Raw genomic sequence first — 27,046 nt, forward strand, 5'->3', positions numbered from 1 at the left:
CCACCAGTAGGAAACAAAACATAGGCACACACTTCTAACAGAAGATTCTAGAAGATTAAAGTTAACAGACAACTCCATTCCATTGACATTAAGGCCAAGGAGGTTGCTTTTTCCTTCGTTTTGTTTCTAACATTTCCACAAATGTTGTCAATCGTGAAGCATAAGCTGAGCTTCTATAGCACATGATCACCCTCTAAACTTTGGAAAAGAAACTCCATCTAAAGTTCAAAATCAACCAGCTGACACAGAGCTTGGGAGGAGCAGGAGGAAGAGACCCTACAGCAGACATTTCCAAGCACCCCCCCAGGAGGTGGGCTTGGAGCTGGCTGAGTACGGTCCCCGGGGGAGGCACGGCCAGTGCACAAGGCTTCCTGGTGTCCCAGGGTCCCGAGGCTGACATAGGCCACCCTCAGGAGGAGGAGTGGCCCTGTGTGTGAACCAGGGCTCCTCCACTAAAAGAACAAAACCAAAGCGTTCCTGGAACACTCAGGACCAAGGCAGAGGGGAAGTCTCTAATTAATTTTGTGGCCTTTTTGTTTGTTGGTTTAAAAAAAGAGAGAGAGAGAGAGAGAGAGAGAGAGAGAGAGAGAGAGAGAGAGAGAGAGAGAAGAATAAAAGGAAAGTGCAGTGACATTTACTCTTTAGCCTCAGCCAGTTTATTGTTCATCTCTTTGCTTTGCTCCTTGTCGTCGGGCTTGGTGGCACTGGGACTCTCCGTGCTCTTTTTCTTGGCAGCCTGGCCTGACGCCACCTGCTTGTCTTTGGCCTTCCTCGGGGGCTTATGGCTCGCTGAGGTCTTTTTTGGTTTGGAACTCTGAACACTAGGTTTCTCCACCTGTATGGAGAGACAGACGGACCGCAAATACAGAAACACAAGGGGAGAGGGTGGGAGAGAGGATTCAGAGAGAAGAAGACATTACGGTATTAATCAAAGGAAAACGGGGAGCAAGTCTGACACGGGAAGCACAGTGGAGGAAGGACTTCCAGTGACACTGGCCTTTTGGTTTCTCTGTCTGAACTCCCTGGTTAGTCTCTATGGCAGCACTCTCTCTGGCTGCATGGACTCACTATCCCCTCCCTAGGTGGCCCCCTCCCCAGATGGCAGGCGGGTCACTGTTATACTGAATCTGCTGTCCCTCCCTGTGGGAATATTATACCTCATCACCTTGTTCAACTCAGGCACAGGCATATGATTTCCTGTAGTCCTTGAAATATGAGAAGGGACGTGGGTCACCTCCAGGCCAGGACTTGAGAGTCAGCCTATGCTTCCAATGCTCTCTGCGCCTCTGCTCAGAGCGGTGCGCTCCATCACCCCAGGCCTAGGCTGAAGAGGCATGAGGAGCAGAGCTTCAGCCCCCCATGATGGACAGCTACTCGTGCAAGATGAACTTTGGCTGATGTCAGATGCTAGGAACCCAGTGGCTTATTGCTGTGAGTAGCTGGCCTTCCCCTGTTTCTGTCTCTGAGATGGGAATGCACATGGAGAAGTGTTCTTATTGAGATCCTTTGAGGTGGGATGTGTCCAGCCTCACCAGGCCACTGGGGCTGCACGGCCAGCCACATCTCTGACGGGCCACCTCGACAATTTCTCCCAGAGCAGCTGCTCCAAGCCCAATCCACTCTCCCTGGGATACCTCTTCTAAGTCTTCCCCTTTGTTCTGAGGTCACAGCCTGCTCTTTTTCAGAGAACTCTGGAGCCACTGAGCATGATGGGTCGATATGCTACTCGGGCCCATTGATTTCTAGATTTAATTTCCCCTATCCTTCCTCCTTCCTCCACTGGAATCTTCTTTTGTTCAATGCCAACCCGATGTCTTGGGTCCCACCGCATCTGTGGGTGGGACATCGACTTGCTGAGTTCCTATGATTTTTCAGTCACCCTTGATCTGCAAAGAAGGTAAGCAGTCATCCTGGTTTGTCTGGAATGGAGAGGTTTCCTGAAATGTTCCAGGCAATGGGTAGTTCCTTTACTTATAAAATGGTCCTGGCCACTTAGGAAACTCCACCTGAGTACTAGACTTTAGGACAAAAGCAGAGAAAAGACGGTTTGGGTTCTAAAAGTATTTAGGTTGTCAGATGTTTTCTGCTGTCACATGCAGGAGAGATGATGTGTACCCAATTCCATATGGTTTGACATCACAGAAAAAGGTTGCTTGGCATGTGCGATTCTTACTTGGGAGCTCCATCTCCAACCTCCTTCCCCCAAGTATGAATTCACACTGAGACACAAATCAGGTAGGGTAGTATTGTAAGAAAACTCCCAAATACACTTTCACAAACTGTTTAGTGACTAATGACAGAGTGTATCTTGCAGCTGATGTGACAGGTGTGCTGAGACAGTGAACCCTGCTGGTGGATGGTGTGTTATCAAGGGAAGAATGAGAGGGTGGCTGTGTGCACACCTGGGAGGAAAAGAAGGGGCTGGAATGGAATGGGGTGGGGGGAAGGGCCCTACGGAGGCAGAAGCACAGCTATTTTAAGATGAAGGGATTTACAGCTCAGGTGAGATTTCCTGCTACTTCTTTTCTGAATCTCTCAAATGCAGAAGCTAGTTCTCTGGAATTCTGCCCACCTTTAAGGTGTTTTGTTTTGTTTTGTTTTGTTTTGATTTTTAAATCTCAGGTAATGGTTCTTTCTAACATCTCCTTATTTTATTTTATTTTTTTCGGTGCTGGGAATGCAATCCAAGGCCTCACACTTGCTAGGCAAGAGCTCTATCACTGAGCTACATCCCCAGCCCTTTTCATTTATTCTTAAGATTTTGAGACAGGATCTCACTAAGTTGCCCAATCAACCTTGAACTTATGACCCTCCCAGCCTCAGCCTCTCAATAATAGCTGGGATCACAGGCCCCACAGCTAACATTTCCTTTGAATTTAACAAAGGTTCCTGTTGAAGATGCCCGTGGGTCTCAGTGTGCTAAAAAGGAAAGGAGCCCTTGGGGCCGGCCAGTGTCTGCGGTGCCCACTCCCAAGCTCTGCTCAGGCCGTGCTGAAGGGTTCCCCACAAGATCTGTCTCACCTTTGGGGGTTCCTTGAAAGGTTCGCTATAGAGGCTGCGTATTCTTCTGCGCTCCATGATCTTATTGTCAGCTGCTGTTGGCTTATTGGCCTCCCCCTTGAACTGGGCGCTGTAGCTGGTCTCATGAGCCATCTTGTCATCTGGGGGCTTGTACTGAGGCTTGGCTTTTATTGGTTTCACAGGCTTGACGTCTGTCCATGCTCTGAATTCATTCCTGTTGGTCAAAGAAAACATAAGTGATAAAAAACATTGTATGCCTGGAAGCAGGGCTCCTGACTCGGGCTGCACACAGCAAGCTCTCAATTAGTGCTTGTGGCACTGAGCGTGGCTGGAGAGTTAATGCTATTCTTTGATCATGGCAAGTGACAGTTGTCTTTCTTGCCAAGTGGACCCAGGTTGTAGCAATAGCAGTAGTGCTTTAGGGAAAGTGCTTGAGCTCCCTCCTAGTTCCACACTGCAGACAGGCAATTCAAATCTTCAGACCTCATTTCCCAGTCTCTGAAATGAGGCTGAAAACACCCAGCCCAGTCAGTCATTCAGTTCAACAGATATTGGATGCTGCTATGTGCAAATCTAGAGTTGTGAAATGAGACAATGTATTAGGCTTACTACCATCTCTAATGTAGCCTACCAATGAATGCCAAATTCCTTCCCCCTTTCTCACAATGAAGAACTTTTGTTCTATAGATTCCTTTTTAAATTTTTTCGTTTGGGGTGGTTTTTTGGTGCTAGAGATCGAACCCAGGCCCTTGTGCATGCAAGACAAGTACTTTACCAACTGAGCTACATTCCTAGTCCCCCTTTTTAAATTTTTTTAACAAAGGAGTGAACCCAGGGTCATTTAACCAACTGAACCACACCCCCAGCCCTATTTATTTTTTATTTTGAGACAGTGTCTCACTGAGTTGCTGAAGGCCTTGCTAAGTTGCTGAAGCTGACTTTGAATTTGCAGTCCTCCTGCCTCAACCTCCCAAGCCACTGGGAAGACCTGAGCTTTGGTAGGTAACTATGGCCGGTGCTCGACATTCCTGGGGACCAGCCCCAGGCCTGTGTGTAGAGCCACCGGGTTCCTAAGTCTAATCATGACAGCCAACTGAACCTGAAGAAGGTGGAGAGAGAGGAGGAGAGGTGAGGAAAGGACCAAAAGAAGCCCTGATGCCTGAGTAGGTGGGTGCTGTTGACAGAATCAGGAAGGTCTCAATTCCCATCCCATGCTCCTCCCATGTGCACCACTGTGCCTGGCTGTTCTGTAGAATCTTAAGGGTCCTCCCTTTAAACAGCAGTGCCAGAACTGAAACCACCGAAATCAACTTAGATGAAAATTTTGTGAAACGGCTCAGCGTTTATAAGTCTTAAAGAAGCCGCATGCACTGAACATCATGGCGTATCACAGCTAAGACTTGTGTCTGGATGTGAATCTAGGAGAGACTCCGTGTGCTCTGGTGTGAACCGCTGCCGGTTGGTCTGTCAGCCTGTCAGCTTTCCTGTTTACAGCAATCCCTCTCTGCCTTTCTGATCTGTCCTAGGGCTGGAGAAGAGATGGCCAACAGTGTTGAAAACAGGGCTGCCCCTGAAGGTGGACGAGGTCCTCCCTATAAGTGTGTGCCATTTACTGCAAAGCTCTGGGCCCTGAGGCCTTGATGGGGTCTGCTTCCTTTGGGGGCCATGAATAAGGAGTAGTTAGTGCGAGAATCTGCAGAGTTGGGTTCTTCCAAGGGCCCCTTCACCCTCACTGACTTCCTCCTCCAGGGCACAGAGAAAGGGGGCCACAGAAAGACTTTGGTCTGCAGGAGAGAACAGCCTCTCCAAGGCCTCTCCCACACTGAACATTGTTTTCTCATTTGTAAAATAAAAGAATTAGGCTAACCATGTCCCAGAATGTCCTTCTAACTCTAATGCTCTCAGCTATTAAAACCAATTTGGCAGCACTAAGCCTCTAGCTGGTGGCTTGACCTCCTGCTCTCTGGATATCTCTAGGACTGGCTCCTATGTGAAGAGAGGGGCCGCTACCTCTAAGTTTCCAGTGCAGCCTGGGCCACCACCTAGATGCCCAACCAATACCTCTGACTCAGTGTCCCTAAACCCCAACCGTCTGGTCTTCCTCGCTGACTTGTCTTCTTCAGGGTTCCCTCGCTGCTCATCTTCGCCCACTCATTCACAAAATATTTCCAGAGTGCTTGTGTTCTCCCTTTCTGGAGGTTGAGAGCTGTGGAGCCTAAACAGGCAAGAACAGTCCCTGGGCATCAGGTATGGGAGGCAGAGGGACTTGAGGTTGCTCCAGGGAAAGACCCTGAAAGCAATGAAGGAGGAGGGAGTGAGGAGCATGGAGCCTCACCCCAGCCTGGGAGTCAGGGGGAGCTGACTGGCAGGAGGTTGGCCAAAAGGTGGGTTCCAGACAGATCAAGCAGCATTTCCAGAGGCTCCTGAGTAGCACGGGAGCCTGTGGGCAGTGTGGGTGGCTGGGTTCCCATTTGGCATGGAAGAGCAAGGAGCCTAGTCACCATGGAGGGCCTGCTGGCCATGCTAAGGGGAGGGTCTGCCTTGTAACATGAAGTTGCCAATGAGTCCCAGCCAAGGGTGAATATGGCCAGATCCATTTTTGGAAGAGCACTTTGACAGTGGTGTGCGTGGTGGACTGTGGGAGAGAGTAGAGGTAGGACCCAGCAGGGGACTGGTGGAAGTCAGGAGGGATGTGTGGGCCTGAACCAGGAAGTGGCAGAGGGGACTGAGGAATTGAGTTGAGATGGCAACTGGGCATGAACCGTGGGAGGTGCGGGGCCTGGATGAATCTGGGGAGGTGCAAGGGCTTTGGCTTGGGGGTATGCCACTCACTGAGACGGGCAGCTGGGAGGAGCATGGGATGGGAATTGAGACCCTCCTGATTCTGTCAACAGCACCCACCTACTCAGGCATCAGGGCTTCTTTTGGTCCTTTCCTCACCTCTCCTCCTCTCTCTCCACCTCCTCAGGTTCAGTTGGCTGTCATGATTAGACTTAGGAACCCGGTGGCTCTACACACAGGCCTGGGACTGTCCCCCAGGAATGCCGAGCACCAGCCATAGTTACCTACCAAAGCTCAGGTCTTCCCACCCTTTAGAGCTGAAGCCCTTTCCATTAGACAAGCCCCTAAGAGTTGGCACTGCCTGTGCCAAACCAGTCCCAACCTATTCTCAGTAGATGATGGCAGAAATCCAGATTCTATGCTTCTACCCCTACCTGCTTCCAGAACTAGGACTAAGATACATATGCACTGTCCCTCAGCAGTTTTCTGGGTCATCTCCCACTGGCCGGCCTCTGCAGCTCCATGCATCTCTGCAGTGGGTGAGCTGGCAAGTGTCTCACTTGTGAACATCATCCATGGGACGTGGACCCCACCCATGGAGGGGGTGGGGGAGGGGAGTAGTGACCCTGATCTTGAACAAATTTGGTACATCAGATGAGACCTTGTTAATGCATCCCATCATAGGTCCACTGTAATTATGACAGACTGTTAGGTTTAAGCCCAAACTCCATTTCCTAGAACTTTCTTCAAATTCTCCTTAAAACCTCCTCCAGCCACATGCAACAACTAATCATATGTCAAAAAAATAAAGTTAGGGGGCTAGGGCTGTAGCTCAGTGGTAAAGCACTTGCCTAGCATGTGTGAGGTACTAGGTTCGATCCTCAGCACCACATAAAAATAAATAAAGGCATTGTGTCCATATACAACTAAAAAATAAATTAAAAAAATAAAATTAGGCTGGGTGCAGTGGCGCACACCTGTAATCCCAGAACTCAGGAGGCTGGGGCAGGAGGATGGCAAGTTCAAAGCCAGTATCAGCAAAAGTGAGGCACTAAGCAACTCAGTGAGACCCTGTCTCTAAATAAAATACAAAATAGGGCTAGGGATGTGGCTCAACTGTAGAATTCAAGCCCTAGTATCTAAAGTAAACAATTAAATAAAGTTACTATTTCTTATTATCTTTTATAAACTGAAGGGTTTTGGTTTTGGTTTGGATATTCTTTGTAATTCTTACAATTTTGAAGAGGAACTAGTCTTAAACCCACTAATAAAAGAGATAAAACAAGTCTCAGAGAGGTTAAGTTGCTTGCATAAGGCCACACAGCTGGTAAATAGCAGAGCTGGATGTGAAGGCAGGTTAGTCAACTCTACAGCCCACACGCTCCCATTGCATGTTGGGAGTATGCTAGAACAACCGTGCTCACCTGTCTGCAGCAAAGGTGCTTGTTCAGTGCCTAGCCTGCTGTCCACATTGCTATGGAGGGTGGGATGACACAGGCTGGGCGAGGTGACTCCTGAGCTCCTCCAGCCCTGAGAGTCTTGACCAAGAACCATGTGGACCCCACTCACAGGTGAGTTATGCCTAGTGCCTCTTGCCAAGAGTTCGTGGTCCCTTGCACCACAGCCCCCTTTGCCCATATAACCACATTTATACCCCATCATTCATTTATTCATTCGTCCATTCATTTGGCATTTGCCAAACACCAGTCATGGGTGTGGCACGTGTCCCGCAGGGATGAGTAAGCCGCGGTTGGTGTCTATCACTTAGTGAGTCAGGACCTGTCCATGTGTGATCCTAAAAAAGGCAGAAGGAAGCAAATGGAGCAGAGCTCAGAGGGAGAGTGGAAGAGGAATGCTTAATTCTGAAGGGCGACGAAGACCGGGGAGAAGAGCACTGAAGGCAAAGGTGAAGGGGTAGATGTGGGGGGTTCGCGCACCAGTCTGGGTCTGCATGGCAAGTTCAGAGAGCAAACAGATGAGGGGCTGCTCAGGATGTGGGGGGTAGGGGTCTTCCTCAAGGTGACCAGGCGAGGGCCTGGAATGCCTTATGTGGATGTAGGTGGAAGGCCCAGGGAGCCACTGAGGGTTTCTAGGCAAGGCAGCAGTGTTTCTCTAGGGATGGCGTCCTATTACCAGAAGCCCCAGTTGTAATGATTCTTTCAGGCCCAGCTCAGGGTTCTCCTCTTCCAGGAAGCCTTCCTGGGTTACTCAACACAAAGATTCCCACCCTCTTGGCTCCTGGTTCATCGACTCTACCAGCTAATTTTGTGGTTACTATGCAACTGCATGTCATTCTTTAATTCTTTCATGAGTTCATTTCATCTTTTTAAAGGATAAGATACTTAGCAGAAAATCCAGAACAGAATCCTACTTTGGGGTCCAACCTCCCTTGCATGGCTATGAAGAGAGGTCCTTCTGAATCAGACTGCAGAGAGATAGAGCTGGGCTGGACTGAGCCTCTCCTCCTGTCTGTCCTGCCAGGCCTCTTCCCATGCCGCCGGCTGCCATGCAGGCTTTTTTACATGTTCAGAGGTTTGAAAGGCTTGGCATTCAGTGGACAGTGAATGGAAGTAGCTATCGTCTTCTTTCCTCTCTGTTCAGCTAATGTCACCTCCTCCTGAGCTCTTTGTTCCCCACCCCAGATGGGGCAGACACTTGTTCTTTGGTGGCATACCAATGACTCACTCTGAAACCTATGACCCTTCCACCATCCAACACCTGGAGGCAGACATGTAGCCCAGGTTTGTCTTAGGGTCCTTTAGACTCATGGCCACCTTAACTCTCGGCAACAGTCACAAGAAATAACTTCCCTTCAGCCAGTCTGGATGCACACTAGAGGTGGGCTCTGGGCATATCAAGAGGGCCCCATATCTGCAGGCTGCTAATGCTGGCATCCTAGAGATGTTCCTCATGCCAAGCTTTCTTGTATCATGGTGTGTGAAGCCACTAGGACATTTTGGTGTCTAACTGCATGACCAAAGGCCCACTGTCCCCTCCACAACAGATCCACGGCTGGATCCTGCTGTCTGTGGCTTGATGCCTGATTTATCTCCTGTATGATCTCTGCAGGGACAGAGGAGGGTCCCGTGGATGAGCAAACTGCAGACTCCTCAATGGCTCATGTGTCCTGAGAAAATCTGTGGAGAATCGGTTGGGCCAGCCCCTAAGCCTTACCAAGGAATGGCAGAGCCAGGCCTGGCTTGAGCCATCTCCTAGAGACTCAGTGGTAAGTGTTTTTGGTTGCTCCCTTAGAAGTTTTAGACAGCTGCTGATCATATTCAGGGACTCTGGTGTCTTACTGCAGAGGCCATTTTGAAAAGTGTCTACAGATATCTACCTTCAACTTCTCCTGTCCAGCCCTCTGCCCCTGCCTCTCCTGGGCCTCAGAACCTCCTCTGCCTGGACATGGCATCAGGATCACAGCACCAGCACCCCTTAGTTCTGATTCACCTGGCACAGGCTGAAGGGTAAATCCCATGCCACTCCCACCTGCAGACCACCAGCAGCTTCCAGTTCCTACAGTGTTGGGAGCTGCCCTGGATGCAGCCACCTTTAAGTCCTAATGCACCAGGTTCTGAACAATTACTGCCTTCAGTCTGGCACGGCAGTGCCATAACTTAGGCGTTACCCCAGCTCGGATATCAAGGCATGGCTCCAGGAGTACCTGTTACCCCACTGAGGTTGAGTTACACTCACTTGTTCCTTTGTAATCCTACCCATTTGCCCTTTTGGGGATAAAATGTTCCATGAACCCTCCCCTTGTGTGTCCCCTATATAAGAATAAAGAATTCCAGTGGCTTTCTTTCCATGGACCCTTAAAGTAGGAGAGCCATCATGGATTTTGAAAAGGCATTTCTGTGTTTGCCTGCTTTCTTATCATTTTCTTAAGTTACTGAAATAGTCAGATTTTTGTGAACCCAGCATTAGGTTGCCAGCTAGGAAAGGTGGTGATACTCCAGGATGAGGTGCAAGCTCTGGCTCCTTCTAGTTCCCCCATGCTATGATTCCTCAGGATGGCAGGCAGAGCTTTGTGAGTTGACCCCACTTTACTCTTCCAGCCTTCTTTATCTCCTCAGTCATTTAGTGAGCATTTTCTGTGTGCCAGGTGCTGGGCAGAGCTCTAGATGCATCATCTTACCTAATTCTCGCACCAGCACTTTGTGGTAGCTGCATGTCACCCGTTTTGCTGGAAAGAACACTGCATGCTGCTGCCCTTCCCTACCACTGAGTGTCACTCATGCTGCTTCTGGACCTGCCATTCTCTCTTCTCCACACCTCCGACTACTGAACCACAATGCCACCTGCCTCCTGTGCTCTTCCCTCCAGGGGTCTCTCCAAACCCCTGGGCTGAAATCAGACCCCCTGGCTGCATGAGGCATCCTTTCTGGCCTGCTTCTATCTGTGGCACTTGCCATGTTCTAGCTCCCAGAAGGTCACCTGAGTCATCTTCTTTCCCTCCATTCCTTGCAGTTGCTGAGGGTAAGGCCTCCACTTGACTCACGGCACTAAAGCCTGCTCCTTGTGCAATTCTAATTCATTGTTTATTGTAAATGCCAGGGCCTTTCAAATTAGAAATGAAAGATTGGCCTCCATTCTGTTCTTTCACAACTCTTTCTTTCCCAAATAATCCTCACCATGCTAGGACAGGGATGCTGCTTCTGGACCTTCTGAATGCTGCTTCTCTCTCCTCTGAATGTCTGAACAGGAAGCCCCTGGGCCACCCCAGGGGAACAGTGGAAAATTGCTACACAAGCATATCATGGCATCACTTCCCACAGTAAGTCCTAAGCTCTTTGGCACTCCTACCTTAGATCTTGATGTCCTCTCCTGGATGAGGTTAGAGTTGGTGACTCACTCTAACAAACAGAATATAGCAGAATTGGGGCACATAACTTCTAAGAGTGGGCCATTTAAGGCATTATAGGCTTCTCCTTGACTTCTTTCAGGGGACAGCAAGCTGTGTGTCATGAAGACACTCGAGTAGCCCTGTGAGAGATCCATGTAGGGAGGGACTGAGGCCTCCTGCCAAAAGCCACGGGAGTGAGCAATCTTAGAAGTGGACTAGGCTCAGGCGAGCCTTCATGTGATCTCATGAGAGACCCTGAGCTCCACCCACCCTGACAAGCCATTCCTGATCTCTGACCTTCAGAAATTGTATGGGATAATAAATACTTATTGTAAGTTGCTAATTTTTGAAGCAATTTGTTATACAGCAATAGATTCAAATGCAAACCCCAATCCCAAATTTTTCTTCCCAAAAGGGGTTTAAAATCCTCTTGTTTTACCTCAGCAAGGCAGAAAGCAATGCTGTGAGTCCAGCACTGAAGTTCAAGCACCCAGGAGGGCTGTGGCATCAAGTTCATGGAGAGAGGTCATGCTCTGGTCCTAAGAAACCAAGGTGAACAGTCTGCAGCCTTCATTAGAAGGTAGCAAAGCCTCCTGGGCTGGAAAACCAAAGATGCACTGCCTTGGGCCGAGGGCGTGTGCAGAAACAGACACAGGCCTCAGGAGAACACGGTGTCTTGGAACACAGCATGTGCCAGGCTCAATGAGATGCAGGGAGACTAACAAGGTGAGGGGAGGCCCTGAGCCCGGGCCAGAGAAGAGATACAAACGTGGCTCCTCAAAAGACACAAACGTGGCTCTAACCCAGCTCTAACTGCTGGGCCATTTGTGAAGGATTGACATGAGCCCTATACAAGATCCATGTGGAGGTTAAGTGAGAAAGTATGTAAAAGAGTTCTTTAGTTGAAGAGGGGCTGGATATTCATACCAGAATTGCAAGTTTGGGGTGAATAACTGTTTAATAAATGCATTTGATTTTCATTACAGAGTTGTTTATTCAAGAAAAATTATTGCAGATCCTCTGTGTTCCAGGCATGGCTGCAGTCCTCTACCTTCACAAGCCTTGCTGACAGCTGGGGAAAGAAACATAGACAATTACATGATGGTCCAACTACCATGATATTTCTGACCACTTGCAGTCAATATTCTCATGCCCAGAGTGGGCAAAATTGAGCTTCTAACATCAGGCTTACTACTGAGCGTATTTCCTGTTAGACTTGAACACAGTAGCATTCAACGAATGCCTGCTTCACTGAATCTTCAATACTGAGTATCCACCATAAACAGACGTTCACATTTTAAAGACTTGTCCCACTTAAGCACATTTGCATGCAGCGACTCAAGGGGGAGAGAGTGAAAGAGCAATTATAGAGGGAGAGACCAAAGGCAGCAGAGAGAGCCATCACAGAGGAAGCCAGGTCCCAGAGGAGGGAGGAAGGGAGGAAAGAAGGTTTGGTCTTGGAAGGAAAGAGTCATGAAAGAAGAGAATGGAGGCCATTCTTTCATTTCTAATGTGAAAAAGGTTGACATTTACAAGAAAAACGAAATAGAATTACACAAGGAACAAGTTCTACTGCTGTGAATAGCTGCATGTGTTAATTGGTACAAATCACTTCTTGACAAAAGTGGAGACTTAGAATAATGGATTACTGCCAACTAGGACCACATAAAAATTTCATTTCTCTTCCCCAAAGCCCCAGATTTATTTATTATGTATCTAAATCCTTGGGAAATCAAATTCTTTCCCTATCCTCTTCACAATAAAAATTTCAACATTTCTTAAGTGCTTTAAGAGGGAAGAAGGCAGAGCTTTAAAGCCTTAATGGCCTAAAATCTTCCTACGGATTTTCATGGGTAATTTATGTTGTCATGGAAACATATCAAGTCTCTGTTCAAAAATCTTGTCTACACTGGTTATATTAGAGTGAAAGAAAGCAGGCTCCATGCTGAACTCTGATACAGGCAGTCTGTGAACGCAGTCAGTTGCCAAGCTATAGTCAGGAGATGGTGGTTAAAGGAAGCAGGATCAGTAGATTAAAAGAAAAGACCATCCTTGAACCTAGAGGGTTGCCAAGTGGCTGAGAGAACATTTTCTCCCCATTTTGAAGGGTGTGGAAGATGCTTCCTCCTAGCCAGAAATGCCTGGGTCAAGAGAGGATCTCTGGGATCTACGCAGCACGTGTGTTTGCTTGCTTGTCTCTCAGTTGCCTTTGTGCGAATGGGAGAAAAGAGAAGCATCAAGAGAATGCCAGTACGCTAATCAGTAATGATCGCTCTTCTTATCCATTAATATCCAGTAAATACATGTATTTACTGGATGTGATGGCACTCCAAAATGAGTAAAGCATATGTTGGACATATAAAAGGGCAGTATATAAAGTCTGAAGCTGATCTCACATGAATAGAAGATAAGCAGAAAAAAATCTTTCTCTCCTTAGAAGGATCTGATGTGGCTAACAGTTACAATGGGAAGTGTCAGGGCTTGGGTCCCCTTATTAAGTAAATGGCTCCTTCTACATGTAGCTAATATCTACGTCAAGTCATAGGCTTCCTGCAGCTCCCAGGCCTCTGTGCACCTGGGAAAGTGTCTCACACAAAGAAAGCCCATGTGTGCAGTATGGATATTATTATGAAGATGGATAGTCAAAAATTTAAACTGCTCAAACTAGGAGTTAATTTGACTCATCAGGAATCTAAAAATAAGGTATTAGAACAATGAGTGAGTTTAGCAAGGCTTCTGGAAACCAGATTGATATACAAAAATCAATTATATTTCTGTATAATATACTAGGAACAGACAATGAGAAAATAAAAATCTAAAAATCCATTCACAATACCATTAAGAAAAATAAAATACTTATGAGTAAATTTAATGAAAGAAGTGCAACACCTGTGCACTTCAAACTCCATGACATCCCTGGGAGAAACTGAAGAGGTAATTATAAATATATATGCCATACTCATCATAGCTTGGAAGATTCAATATTATTAAGATGGCAATTATCTAGAAGTTGATAAAATCTATAAATGTAAAGCAATTCTATAAATATCTCAGCAGGATTCTTTGAATAAAATGACAAGTTGATCTTAAAATGTCTATGGAAATGAAAAAGAAATTGCCAAAATAATATTGAGAAAGAGAAACAAAATCTGAAGATTTATACCACCTGATTTCAAAACTTATAAAAGCTATAGTAATCAATTATGTTACTGGCCTAAGCATCGACACACAGATATATGAACAGAAAACAGAGTTCAGAGATGGATCTTTGTATATAGTAGTGTGCTGAATCTGACTCCTACTGGTTTATAGAACTGATTATTAAATTCTCAGGAATTTAGTGAGTGGATTTTGAAACTAATAGTAGCTTTGAAAGATACCATGCAAGAGTATCACATCAGGAAATTGGCCAACTCTACCCATAAAGTTCTTCTAGATAATAGCTATTAAATACTTAAATCATACCACTGGCTTACATACATGACCAATTTACCTTTGACAAATGTGCTAAGATAATTCACTGGGGAAAAGAGTAAACTTTTCAACAAATAGTGCTGGGAAAACTAGATACCCATATGAAAAGAAAATGAATCTCTGCTTTACCTTGCCTCATACATAAAAAATAATTAAAAATGAACTATAGACTATAAAATTTCCATAAAACTTCCCAAAGAAAACAAGAAAAAAATCATTTTGGTTTTGGAATAGGCAAAGATTTCTTAGAATTTGAAACTCAAACAGGACAAAAGGAAAAAAAAAAGATAAAGTTCATTAAAATGAAATTTTGACTTTTCAAAAGACATCATTAAGACAATAAAAAGATAATCACCATAGTTTAAGACACACACCTCTTAGACATATTAGATATATATCTTAGACATACATAATATATGTCCTTTATTAAACATAAAGGACTTATGTCCAGAATACTTTTATAAAGATCTCTTAAAACTCAATAGTAAGACAAACAACCCAACTTTATAACAAGAAAAATATTAATAGACAATTCACCAAAGAAGATATACAAAAGCAAATAGCATATGAAAATATGCTCAACACTATTAATAATTAAGAAAATACAAATTAAAACCACAGTTAGATACCACTACACATCCACTAAAATGGCTATTACGAACACTGGCAATATCAAAAGTCACCAAGAATGTGGAACAACTGGGTCTCTCATACATTTCTGATGGGAATGGTCAATAGAATAGGACTTTGAAAAAATTATTTCTATGATAACCACATATTTACCATACGACCCAGCAATTCTACTCTTAAGTATCATGGAGAAATGAAAACTCACATCTGCTAACAACTTGTACATGGATTTTAACAGCAGCATCATTCCTAGTCACCCAAAAGCTGAAACAACCCAAATGTTCAACTAATGCACAAATACACAAAATGGGTATATCCACACAATACAGTGCTACACAGCAATAAAAAGATGCAAATCAACAGAGTTAACCCTAAATAATAACATGCTGAATGAAATAAGCCTGAGAGAAAATAATTGGTGTCATATAATTTCATTTATATGAAATTTCTAGAAAAGGCAAAATGTAGAAATAGAAAGATCAGTAGCAGCCTGGGGCTGGGATTGAGAGAAGGCAACATAAACTGTCTTTTGAAGATAGCTACACCAGTACAAAAACATGCTAAATCTCATTAAAATATACACTGACAAGGAATGAGTTTTATGTTATGTAATAAATTATATCTGAATAAAACTGGCTTCAAATTCAGCTGGAATGTCTCTTTTCCTGACATTGCTCTCTCTCCTAAGAAGATGATCCTTGCTTCCTTTGATGCCTGGGCCTTCTACCAGATTCTCTGCCTGACCTCCCATGCTGTGCTTTTAGGAATTTGTTCCCAAGCCCACCTGTGGGGCCTGGGGGGGCAGAGAAGGTGTCAGATCCACGTCCATGTCCCTGGTGCCTGGTTTGGAAGTTGGCACATTTCAGCATGCGCCCGACCAGTGTTGCTGAACAAATGACTCGGCACCCTCCATTTTACCTCTTCATTGTAAAAATGACATGTAGCAATTAGTTCATTGTTCACTTTTCTTTTCCTTATTTGTAAGAATTCTCTACTATAGATAAAAGCAAAAGACAATAATTCTCTGTGACTATGTTTCCCAGTTTGTCTTTTGCCTCAAATCTCTATATAAACCTTAAATTTGGATGTGGTTTGCTCTTCTTCCTTTATCATGTCTACTCTTAAGGTTACACTTTAAAAGTCCTTTCCTACTCCATAGTAGTATCAATATTTATTTAAGATTTTACCTTTCACATTTATGTATTTAATTTACAATTAAATCTTTAAACCATTGGGAATTACCACTACTTTCATGTAGACTGGCAAAGAAGAAGAAGCATAAGGGCACCGCTATTGGCAAAGAGATGGGGAAAGGTAGGCTGGTCCAACCCCGGGGCAGTCTGCAGCTCCAGGGCTCTGCACAGTGTCTGGTACATCCTAGGTACAGGATGTTTACTGAATGTGTGAATTAGCAAATGACACCTTTCACATCGATAACCTTTGATCTGGTAATTTCATTTCCAGAAATTTGTCACAAATTTGGATAAGACAGCATTTTTTAACATATTATAAATTCTTGGTTATCATTTTGTGTGAAGGCCTCAAATCATACCTTTGTTTATAAATATGAATGAATTCTAAGCCTGATGGTCTGGGGCATGAATAGATATCAGAAATGATTAAATAATATTGAGTGTAAAAATATTAAATAGATGATCCCCACAATGCCATTTTCATTGCATTCAATATCACTTTTGGTTCTTGTTCCTAATGATTCACTGGAGCTTATCCCCATTAAATCCTGCCTCCAGCTGCTCCCCCTGCCCCTCAGCTCATCTGAAGTGATGTCCCCCTGGGGTACATGGATTGTGGGGCAGGCAGTCTGGTGAGTGAATTATGGACTTCCCTTACCAGGCGCAACTAAATTTTCATAGCTCCTTATTTTTCTTTTTCTATTGCAACTTAACTCCCAGCAAGTTTCAGCACCCTGCTAGCTCTAGGAGAAGTAACAGACATGCTCAGAGGTGTCAGAGTCTGAGGACATGTGAGACTGTTTTTTCAGGCCATGAAATCCAGAGAGGTTTACTTAAAAATGGGATGTAGAACCTCATCATAAGGCAGCGGGGTAAAGCTCATCACTTGCTGGGCTAACACCCAGGGAGACTGTGATTTGGTGTGGCTGACACCTTTAGAGGCTCAGGGGCAAGAGAAGGGCCCCAGACAAATGACTCCCTTACTCCCTGTCTACAAGAGGGGCAGGGGCAGACTCATGCACTTGCTCTTTCACCTTCAATGCAGCTGGTAAGGCTGATGTCCCCCTGGGTCCCAGAGAAGTGCGAGATCTTCCTTGAGGTATCTCAGCCATCGGGGTCAGAATGGAACCTAGGCCATCCAACTCCACATCCTAAGTGCCACAGGCTGCCCTCCTGAAGCACTTTAATTGGTCTATGTCTGTATGGCCTGTCCTTGCCTTGAATTTTTTTTTCTTCTCTTTCCTACTGGGGAAACTGACTTTCAGACACAACCCAAAAATAACAAAGGCAGCAACAAAAGAAAGAGGCTGAAGACACAAGCTGGCATAATATTGGGCCCATCAGGAGAAGGTCCATGTCCTGAGAAAGGCAATTTTCACCTTTATCACAGGTTCCTGCCTAAGTCCCCTGGCTCACCTCACTGGGCAGCCAGCATTTATGAACATTCACTTTACACATTGCAGGTACTCAGCTAACATTTTAAATCTTGTTTCATGTCTCTGAACCTCTGCTAGCTATTTGGTTCAACAGGCGTTGAGAAAGCATCCTGAGTAACAGGAAGGCATGAACTGGCCTTCGAGAACTTCTGTTGAGTAGGGCAGTGAACCTCACCCAATACAGAAATGACAAGGTAGACAGCAGGGCCAAAGAAAGCAAGGGACCTGGAAGTCTAAGGAGCTTGCAGAGAGGAATCTTACTGGTATTTTAGAAGACCAGTAAGGGTTTTCAGGCAGAGAAAGGGAGGCACTGAAATTCTTGCAATCCTTCCCTCCTCCAAGCTTCCCATAGCTGTTCACAGGAAGAGGATCATGTCCACACTCATTAACACAGCCTCAGTGCTTGGCATTGTCTTCAGTGGCACCTCTCAAACAGCTGGAACGGCAGGTCAGAGTCTGTTACATCCTCCAGAGCCAGCACCAGGGTTCAGCTAGGCAAACAAAGCCTTCAGAATACCCAGTCTTTGGGGGAAGCAATTAACATTTCAAAGGAAACCGTCACATCAGTGCCTACAACAATGCCTCAGCTTTCTTAACCTGTCAATTGTGCAGGTTACCAGACTCTGACCTGCCACAGAGTCGGGAGAGAAGAGAAGGGGACATGGGGGTCTACAGTGTACCAGATGCTTCACAAAAACACATCTGTCTTTAATCCCCATGACAAGGCCATAGGTGGGTACACAGCTAATAAACTGAAGGACCAAAATCAAATTCAAGACTGAACAACTAATTACAGATCTGACATTTTCTCATTATGTTACATTAATCAGTTTCCGGTATAAAGAACAATAACAACACACAAATAAAGAATCCCACAATCTCTCTTGTTTGAATAGCAAGCTAAAAATGAGTGCCCAGTCACATGAGAAAATTACACTACCAGAAGGGAGACACACTTATGGCCACAGTTGAACAGATACTTGGCCTGATTAAATGACCTCTGTGAATTGCACGTCTGGGGGATCAAGGCCACGCTCCCCAGCTGGATGCAGATTCCAGTCCAGCACAGCCTACTTCAGAGGCTCTTTGCCTCTCTCTCTCATTCCCTAGCAGTTTTGCCAAACCGCTGCACACCTCTGTTCTTTAATGATAGTTTCCTCTTTCTAGAATGCTTTCCCAGGCCCCATGCTCTGTGCTTGACTCCACTCAGATGTCACCTCTGTGAGCTATCACTAATCCCCAGACAGGTCAAGGACTCCTACCCCAGCTGTCACATACATTCCCTTCTGCTGAGGTGTCTCTGGACAGCCTACATAGATGGGAGGCCTGTGAGAACGGGAGCTATTGAGTGCCCAAGCCTAGCAGCTTGGTGCCCAGGGCCAGCATGGAGCAGGCTCTACGGAAAGGCTTGTTGGGTGAACCAGACTGCAGGGGAATCACAGAGCTGGCAGAGCTGGATGGCACCTGAAGACGCTCACTTTCTTTTTTTTTGTGGGGGTACTGGGGACTGAACTCAGGGACATTCGGCCACTGAGCCACATCCCCAGCCCTATTTTGTATTTTATTTAGAGACAGGGTCTCTTTGAGTTTCTTAGTGCCTCTCCTTTGCTGAGGCTGACTTTCATCTTACGATCCTCCTGCCTCAGCCTCCCTAACCACTGGGATTATAGGCGTGTGCCACCACACCCAACGCTCGCTTTCTTTTGTAGCTGGGAATTATAGGAAGGGCAGGAAAGACACATAAGATGGCATGGTGAGGTGCGGCCAAGCATTTGAGCTCGAATCTGACGCTGGAAATAGTAGGAGCCACTGGAGACCTCAGAGCAGAGAAACTGTCACTGGAGCACAGGCCAGAGGCTGCTGGGATCCCAACTGGCTGGATTTGGTCACCTACCCACATCAGACATAAGATAGAATGATATAAAAAGGGGAAATAAATCTAAGTTCAGTTTGGCCGACACTGGAAGGTAGTTTCCTTCTCCCATCCTACAGAAACAGTCTAATTTTTTTTTTTTTTTTTTTTTTGTACCAGGGATTGAATTCAGGGGCACTGAGCCACATCCACAGCCCTTTTTTTCTGTTTTATTTAGAGACAGGGTCTCACTGAGTTGCTTAGCTCCTTGCCTTTGAACTCGCGATCCTCCTAAGCCACTGGGATTATAGGTGTGTGTCCCAGCGCCCCAGCAGAAACAGTATAATTTTTGGAAACAAACAAACAAACAAAAAACAGGAAATACACATATGGAGATTCGGCAGAATGGTGTGAGGCAGATGTATGTTACAGTTGAGGTGCTCTGACTTTCACTGGCCCTGGGCCAGGGCTGGGGGCAGTTTCAGCTTCCGTTCTCAGCATGAGATGACCACTTGCAGGAAGCTGAGATGGAGAAAACAGCTTAACTAACAGGAAATGGAAACAAAAAAATAATTTGGGCTTTTATTTTAAATAGATCCCCTTACCGAATTTAGTGTCAAAGTGGCCTGGAAGATATCTCAGTTGGGTGACTCAGGCTACTTGGAGACAATGAGAGGCTCAGGAGAGACCACTTGGGGACAACAGGTGCTGTAGATTCATGTATGCTTTATTTAATGAGGAAACCCAGTGTCAACTCTGGTAACAAATTATTCATTTATGGAGCGCCTACAGCACTTATAAGATGGTCACCTTCACCGAGGGTTTCCCAAGCAGCAGAGATTTTGCACTATTTAATTTAATCCTCAGAGCAACTCTCCACTTTATGGATGAGAAAACTAAGCTCAGAGAGGTACAGTGACTCATCCACAGCCTCAGAGAGTGGCACCATGACCCAGGCCTGTATTAGCACTTGGGATAAGAGACAGAGAGCAAAGCCAAAAACCAAATGATTAGCGTCACATGGTATGGGAGCTGCTGTGGGAGACCAACCTTACACGTGACTGAGTCACACTCCCCGGCTGGGTGCTGAGACACTCAATCACAGAAATGTGGCAGAGCTTTCCCCACCCTTCTTGGGTTCGAGGGTCGGGGTCTGTGCATGGGTGTGTCTTGCTACAGCCCCATGGGTGAAAGCTACGCTCGCCTGATCCTTTGTAATATAACCCCTTGCCCTGTTTAGGATAGAATCTTCCATGGAAGCACCTTGTGTGTGTCTCCTTCTCTTACTGTGTCCTTGGGTGTGGCCTACCCAGGTGTCAGTCAACCTGCTGACAGTGGACATCGTAAAGATACTCAGCCCCCTGAAACCTGACCCCTTGCCTCATTTGAATAGCTTCTCCTCAATAAAAGGGGTCAGCGCATGCTCTCGCTCTCTTCCTGAGGACCCTTAAGGCCAGAGGAGCCGTCACAGCGACCCCAAACAAAAAGGTATTTGTGTCTCTTGTGTGGTCATTTTGCACAGCCCAGTCAGCCCAGTTCAACTGGAGTGACCCTTGAGTCTTTCAGTAGCGAAAACAGAAACCGGCAAGCTGCCATAGCCCAGAGAGATGCAGGGAGACAAAAAAGCCCTGAGCAGAGTCTGTAACCAATGGTGTGGGGCCAAAGATCATTGTGACGGGTAACAGAAAAATGCATCACGAGTTTAAAACAAGCCTTCCAGCCTATTATTTTTTCTCATTTGGAGCAAAGCCAGACTGGGTTAAGCCTAAGAGGAAACAACTAAAAGCAGAGGGGCAAAATGCAGAGTGTTACTGCTTGAGATTAAAAAATCAAATTCCTGCTTATAATCATTTAACACAGAGGCTCCCACCAGCAATTTTCCAACAATGGGTGGAAGCCATCTTTCTGCCTCAGGAAACTGTGTGCTATCAGGAGAACCCAGCAGCAGACCAGCAGCAGCTGGCCCACACAGACCCACCTCTCAATTAGGTAGTTGCAAGAGACAGTGGAAAGAGATAAACCTATCAGTGGTGGTCGAGGGGGACAGGGCAGCAGGGTGCTGGTTGTGGGAGACTCCTCCAAACAGTCACTGTACACGCAGTCCTGCTTGAGCATCAGCTAGCGGGTGTACGTGGGTGCACATGCGCTCTGCCAAGCAGTAAGGGAGGAAGGGTTGGTAACAAAAGGGTATGAGAGTAAGTGGCCTTCCCAGTTAGAGATTGATTGCTTTGAGATTAATTGTGAGAATGGCCATGAGAGTGAAAGCAGCCTGCATACGAGGAGCCTCCCCAGCACCAGGAACTGGGTGCAGTCTGCTTCCTGCTTCCTCTCATTTCCTGCTCACAGAGACCCTGTGAGGGAGGCAGCCACTGTTATCATCATTCCCATCTTCCAGAAGGAGACAGGCTGAGGGGCTAAGTGTCCTGACCTTGGACATCAAGAGATGCTGGGATTAAACAAGAATGGTACCATTAATAGCCATGTCCCAGGACCGAACTGGAAGACTTGGATGGAGCACCAAGACATGGGGCTCCCAATGCAGATATCCAAAGGAAAGGCTGAGAATGGTGAAGGGACATTAGCAAGAGTCTGGGATCTGTGTAGGGACTGTTTCCCTTTCAACTGACATCACAAGAAAGGCTCAGGGACACCTGAACCTCGGAGCTATGGTGAACTGACTCGTCGGTGAAACCCAAAGGCTCAGGAAATGGTTTGCTGGCTGGTCCAGGTGCAGAGTGAAGGAGATACAGATGGCTGTGCTGTGGGGACTCCTACTCTGTGTTCATCAGTACAAACTGCACAGTGCTATTTCCCTGAACCAGAGGGGCTCGAGAGGGCTAACAGATCTCACCAATAGGAAGAAGGAGGGACTGCAGGATGCTCGGAGATGAGAAAGGAGTACGATACCAGCCAGAGGGATCACATTTATCAAGGGGCCTGCAGGGCAAGGTCTGCGGCAATGGGTGGGGGTCTCCAAAGAGCCCAGCAAAGCACCTGCAAGAGACTGAGCACACCTAAACACCTGCTGGCCAGAGCACCCACCAGCAGAGGCCAGTCCAAGCAGGAATCTGCCTCTCTGGTTTGGCTGCCTGCCAGAAACCCTGGAAGGTTTCAAGGTGGGGCCAGGGAGGGACAGAGGGTCGAGGTGCCACTGTAGGCTCCTCCCCTGGAACAAGCCAGAGAGCCAGAGGGAGAAGAACACCAATTTTAAGTAGGCTACCCCTTTGCCTATTACATGGGGCTAGACATTTTAATGACTAGAGAACTTTTATTTACTGCTATTTGCCAAGTCATGAGACTTGCCCCAAATTTCATCCAAGGGAAAGGGAAGAACTTGCACCATAGAATAAATTTAAAGGCAGAGCCAGGCATGGTGGAGTCTGAAGCAGGAGGATTGCAAGTTTGAGGTCAGACTGGGCAACTTAGACCCAGTCTCAAAATAAAAAATAAAAAGGGCTGGAGATGTAGTTCCGTGGTAAAGCACCCTGGGGCCAATCCTCAATATTGAAAAATAATACTAACAATTAATTTAAAGGGATAGTTAGAAGCAAAAATAAAGTCATCTTACAATGTCCTAAGTTGTCTTTGTTCAATGTAAAAATTACATTTCCAAATAGTGACAATGTACAATGTTCCAGGAGACTTAAAATGGATTTACATATTTGATGTAAATTTAATCTCAAACCAACCTTCAAGATAGAACTCATTTTTCCTATTTTACAGATTAGACCATGGATGCTCAGAGAGGTAAAGTGACCTGCCTAAAGTCACAGAGCTGGTAAGTCTCTGGCAGTGCCAGGACTCAAACTCACAAGGACTCCAATGGGCCTATGTCTTACTATCATGTTTTTGCTTGGGACTCCAGCAGGTCAACTAATGAAAGTGGTCCCCAGGATGGGAATCTTTTTGGCATCCCGGATTAGAAGTACATTTATTTTGAACTAATTCTCTTTCATGCATTCAATAAAGATTTCACTACAAATGGTAAGAGGCTTTGCTCTAATACCAACACACAAAATAGTCCTTTATTTCGAGACCAAAGGGATTGAAAAGAAAAGGTTGATTGCACAGCAGCCATCACTTGGTGGCTTGTCAAAGGATTAGTCTAAACTGCAGTGGTCATAACCAAATAACCAGATCTGGAGCGGAATCCAAGTCTGTAAAATGAGGCTGTGGGCGTGCCGGCAGGGTGTTACTTGGAGGGAGCAGTTCTTAGAGGACAGTGAGGGAACAACAGGGAAACAGCGTCACCTGAGGGAGAGGTTGGGGAGAAGAGAAAGAAGGCAGAAGAGCCAGTCTTGTTGACAAAGCGCAATCTCCATCTGCTCATGAGCTACACGCTTCCTACAATAGCTTCTTAATATCCATGGCCACGAGATACCCAGAGACTAAATTACAGCAAGAGGATGTGAACTCTATGTGCGTGGAGGTGTGTGCATGGGCTGCTGTCACCACTGTCCTCACCACCACTGTCCTCACCAAGGTCTTCTGACTTCCCTGTCTCCACCCTCCCTCTAAAAACTACCTGCTTGAGTCACAGAGCCAGCATGTGACTCCTGGGTTTTGGCGCCTCCCACCTCCACAGGTGACTACTGTCTTAGTCTGGTTTTGCTATCAGAATAATACTCACCTTATAAGATGAGCTTCACTCTTTTTTTTTTAAATTTTTGTAAGTATTTGTGAAAAGTTAGTATTAATTATTCTTTGTTTGTTGGCCTAAGCTCAATTCACAATACCTAATGAAACCAACCTAAGAGTCCTTCAATAGATGAATGGATAAGAAAATGTGGTACAGAAACACAATGGAATATTACTCAGCTATAAAGAAGAATGAAGTTATGGCATTTGCCAGTAAATGGATGGAACTGGAGGCTATCATGCTAGGTGAAATAAGCCAATCTCCAAAACCCAAAGGCCAAGTAGTTTTCTCCGATATGCAGATGCTGACTCACAATTATGAGGAGAGGATGCAGAGGGAGAAGGGGAGATTTACCAGATTAGACAGGACAGAGTATGGGAAGGGAGGGGAGATGGGAATGAGAAAGATATAACTTTCATAACTTTGTATGAATACTCGACCAGTGTAATTCCATATCATGTACAACCAAAAGAATGGGAAGTTATACTCCATGTATATATGCTATGTCAAAATACATTCTACTGTCATGTTAACTAAAAAGAACAAAAAAAATAAATTAAAAAAAAAGAATTCACTGGCCTGTTTGTTTTTGTAACCCACTACATCTAATACACAGTTGATGATCATTAAAAGATATCAAGTTAATTTTGTATCTTATTGGATATAGTTTATTATAGTTTACTTAAATACTTGAGAAGCTTGTATTAGAAATGTTATAGAATATTATAGAAGTTCCTTCTACAGGACAAATTCCTGACTATTTTTATATCAGGACTTGAGTTTTATAGTTGTGACCTAGTAGTGTGTCCTAATAATAAATTCCTTCAAATTCCTCTGGGTGCCAGGTAAAATTCATTCAACTTAGCCTTGAACTGAGTTCCAACTTCCTGTCTGAATCCTTCCTAAACTCATTATTCATTAAAAGAATCAATAACTGCATTAAAGTACAAATGCTTAATGTACAAAGGCTTCAAAAAAGACAAGTGACTTTCAGTGTTTCATTAATAACAAAGGATTTATCTTTTAAGAATAATTGCTATCAAACTTTGAATGTTGAATATACCAGAGAATTTGTTAATGACGAACACTTCACTGTTGCCAGTCCTGGGCTGAAGCCTCGGGATCTCTATTTTAACAGGTTCTTCGGGTGATGTTATGCAGTTGGTCATAGGAACACACTTTGAGAAACACCAAAATTGCTACCACAGAATGTTGAACACAGGAAATATTGTCCGTAAAGTGCCTGGCACAGCCCTTGGCTCCAGGCACACCATGGGTGCCAGTGTGACTATGTAAGAAGTATAATTTGAATTACTTCAAAGAGAGTTATTGTTGGGTAACAGTTTAATTGTTGGTGGGACTGCTGGGAGATCTATTTTGGGTCACTTGTCCTGTAATCTGCATTCATCCTCAGCAAGAACAAAGCGTGGCCCATCAAGCAGTTTGAGTTTGAAATCTCAATTATGCCATTTACCAGCTGCAGAACTTCAAGAACTGCCCTTCCTGAGCTTTGCTGTGTTGATATAAGGAATTAATGAAATGTAATAGAAGTTGGGTTTTGGGGTTCCCCGCCATGTTATTTTGTTTGGTGGTGCTGGGTATGGAACTGGGACCTTGCACATACTAAGCACAAGTTCTATCACTGAGCTACACCCAGCTTCTCAAAGTATTTTCTTAAATTCCCTCTGCCCTTTGTCAACTCCCCTCCCAATCCCCTCCTCCAGATGAGATCATTTAACACAGGGCCAGAAGGAGACAGCACAAAAGTGCTTTCAAAAGGACAATGATGGATGGCCCGAGAGTGACCAGAGTGACCGTGCTAGCTAACAAAACTCACACATGAAGGGAGAGGAAAGGGCAGCAGATTCAAGGGCTGTCTATTCAATGGTCATGTACTTGCTTCTGAAACCTCAACCTGAAATCATTGAAATTCAGCTGCAGGAGAACACGCTTCCCTCCTTGGGTGCTTTGATATATTTAGGGGGAGACAGGAAGGGATATCAAGGTCAGGCCTAGAAAAAGATCAATGAAAATTGATCCTTTCTGCTGTTCCAGGAGCTAGGCACCGAGGTCCAGTCATGTTACTGAGATGGGATGATCCAATTCTACCCAGTAAATACCACCTGCAGAGGCATTTCTGTCCATTGGCAATGGACACCGAGTGTGTGAATGAATGAATTTTTAGCAATGGTGTGGAAATTCTCTAGTCAATAGAAATTCTAAGATTCTAAGAGATTCTCTCTTAATTTCATTTATATCTATTTTCTACTGTGATTTGAGATTCAAATATTGGCTCTGTGCCTTGGGGGGCAAGTTCTTGACTTTACCAAACCCTCTTATTTAATCCTCATCTCAGTTTCATTAGATTTATTCTATTTTCATTAAAATGGGGTGCTGAGGATCCCTGAGTTGACAAGTGGCAGATCTGAGCCCAGGGCAGGTTTCCTTTGTGTTATTCATTGCAATTCCAGGCACTTGCCCAACAATACCAAATTAGGTGGGCAATAAAAGGTGACAGTTGGGGTTGGTAGTGTAGCTCAGTGGTAGAGTGCTTGCCTAGCATGTGTGAGGCACTGGGTTCGATCCTCAGCACCATATAAAACATTAACTAATTAATTAATTAAAGGTATTGTGACCAATTACAACTAAAAAATATTAAAATTAAAAAGGTGACAGTCACAAGTGCATATATGTCTTTTTGTTTGCTGTTACCTAGAGTCACAGGATAGCCCTTCTGATCAAGTGACACTTGAGCAGAGAACTGAAGGAAATGAGCCTTGTAGACATATTGGGGAAGAGTGTTCCAGGCAGAGGGCAAAGGCCCTGAGGCGGGAGGGGTGTCTGAGTAACGCCAAGGCCAGCAGAGCTGGACTAGAGCTAACAGGGGCTAGAAACCAAGAAGTGAGATAAGTGAAGGGAGGACAGACGGGGCAGGGCCTTGTACATTAGAGTGAGGGGTCTGACTTTTTTCTATGTGAGATGGGAAGCCACCATTGGGTCCAAGGGGACCCAATGAGTTGGTTCTCATTTGAGATTTCCTCCAGCTGCTGCATTCAGAAAAGCTACCATTTGGGCAAGAGAGAAGCAGGGAGACCAGTTAGTAGGAAGATGACCTTCACAATCCAGATACGAGATATGGGAGGGGTAGGCAGGAGTAGCTATGTCCCTGTCCCC

At 45.4% G+C, this 27,046-nt stretch overlaps 1 protein-coding gene across 1 annotated transcript in view; it reads right to left on the minus strand.

Moving 5' to 3' along the window:
- Positions 1-27,046, minus strand: part of Map6 (microtubule associated protein 6) — a 75,613-nt gene that overhangs the window by 18,684 nt on the left and 29,883 nt on the right. The window contains exons 2-3 of the mRNA XM_078046690.1: positions 3,022-3,235; positions 639-835 (exon numbers count right to left, since the gene is read on the minus strand). Coding sequence (XP_077902816.1) covers positions 639-835; positions 3,022-3,235 — 411 coding nt within the window. The remainder of the gene's footprint in view (positions 1-638; positions 836-3,021; positions 3,236-27,046) is intronic.

The sequence above is a fragment of the Ictidomys tridecemlineatus genome, chromosome 4 (assembly GCF_052094955.1).
Source record: "Ictidomys tridecemlineatus isolate mIctTri1 chromosome 4, mIctTri1.hap1, whole genome shotgun sequence".
In the NCBI taxonomy this organism is placed as follows: domain Eukaryota; kingdom Metazoa; phylum Chordata; class Mammalia; order Rodentia; family Sciuridae; genus Ictidomys; species Ictidomys tridecemlineatus.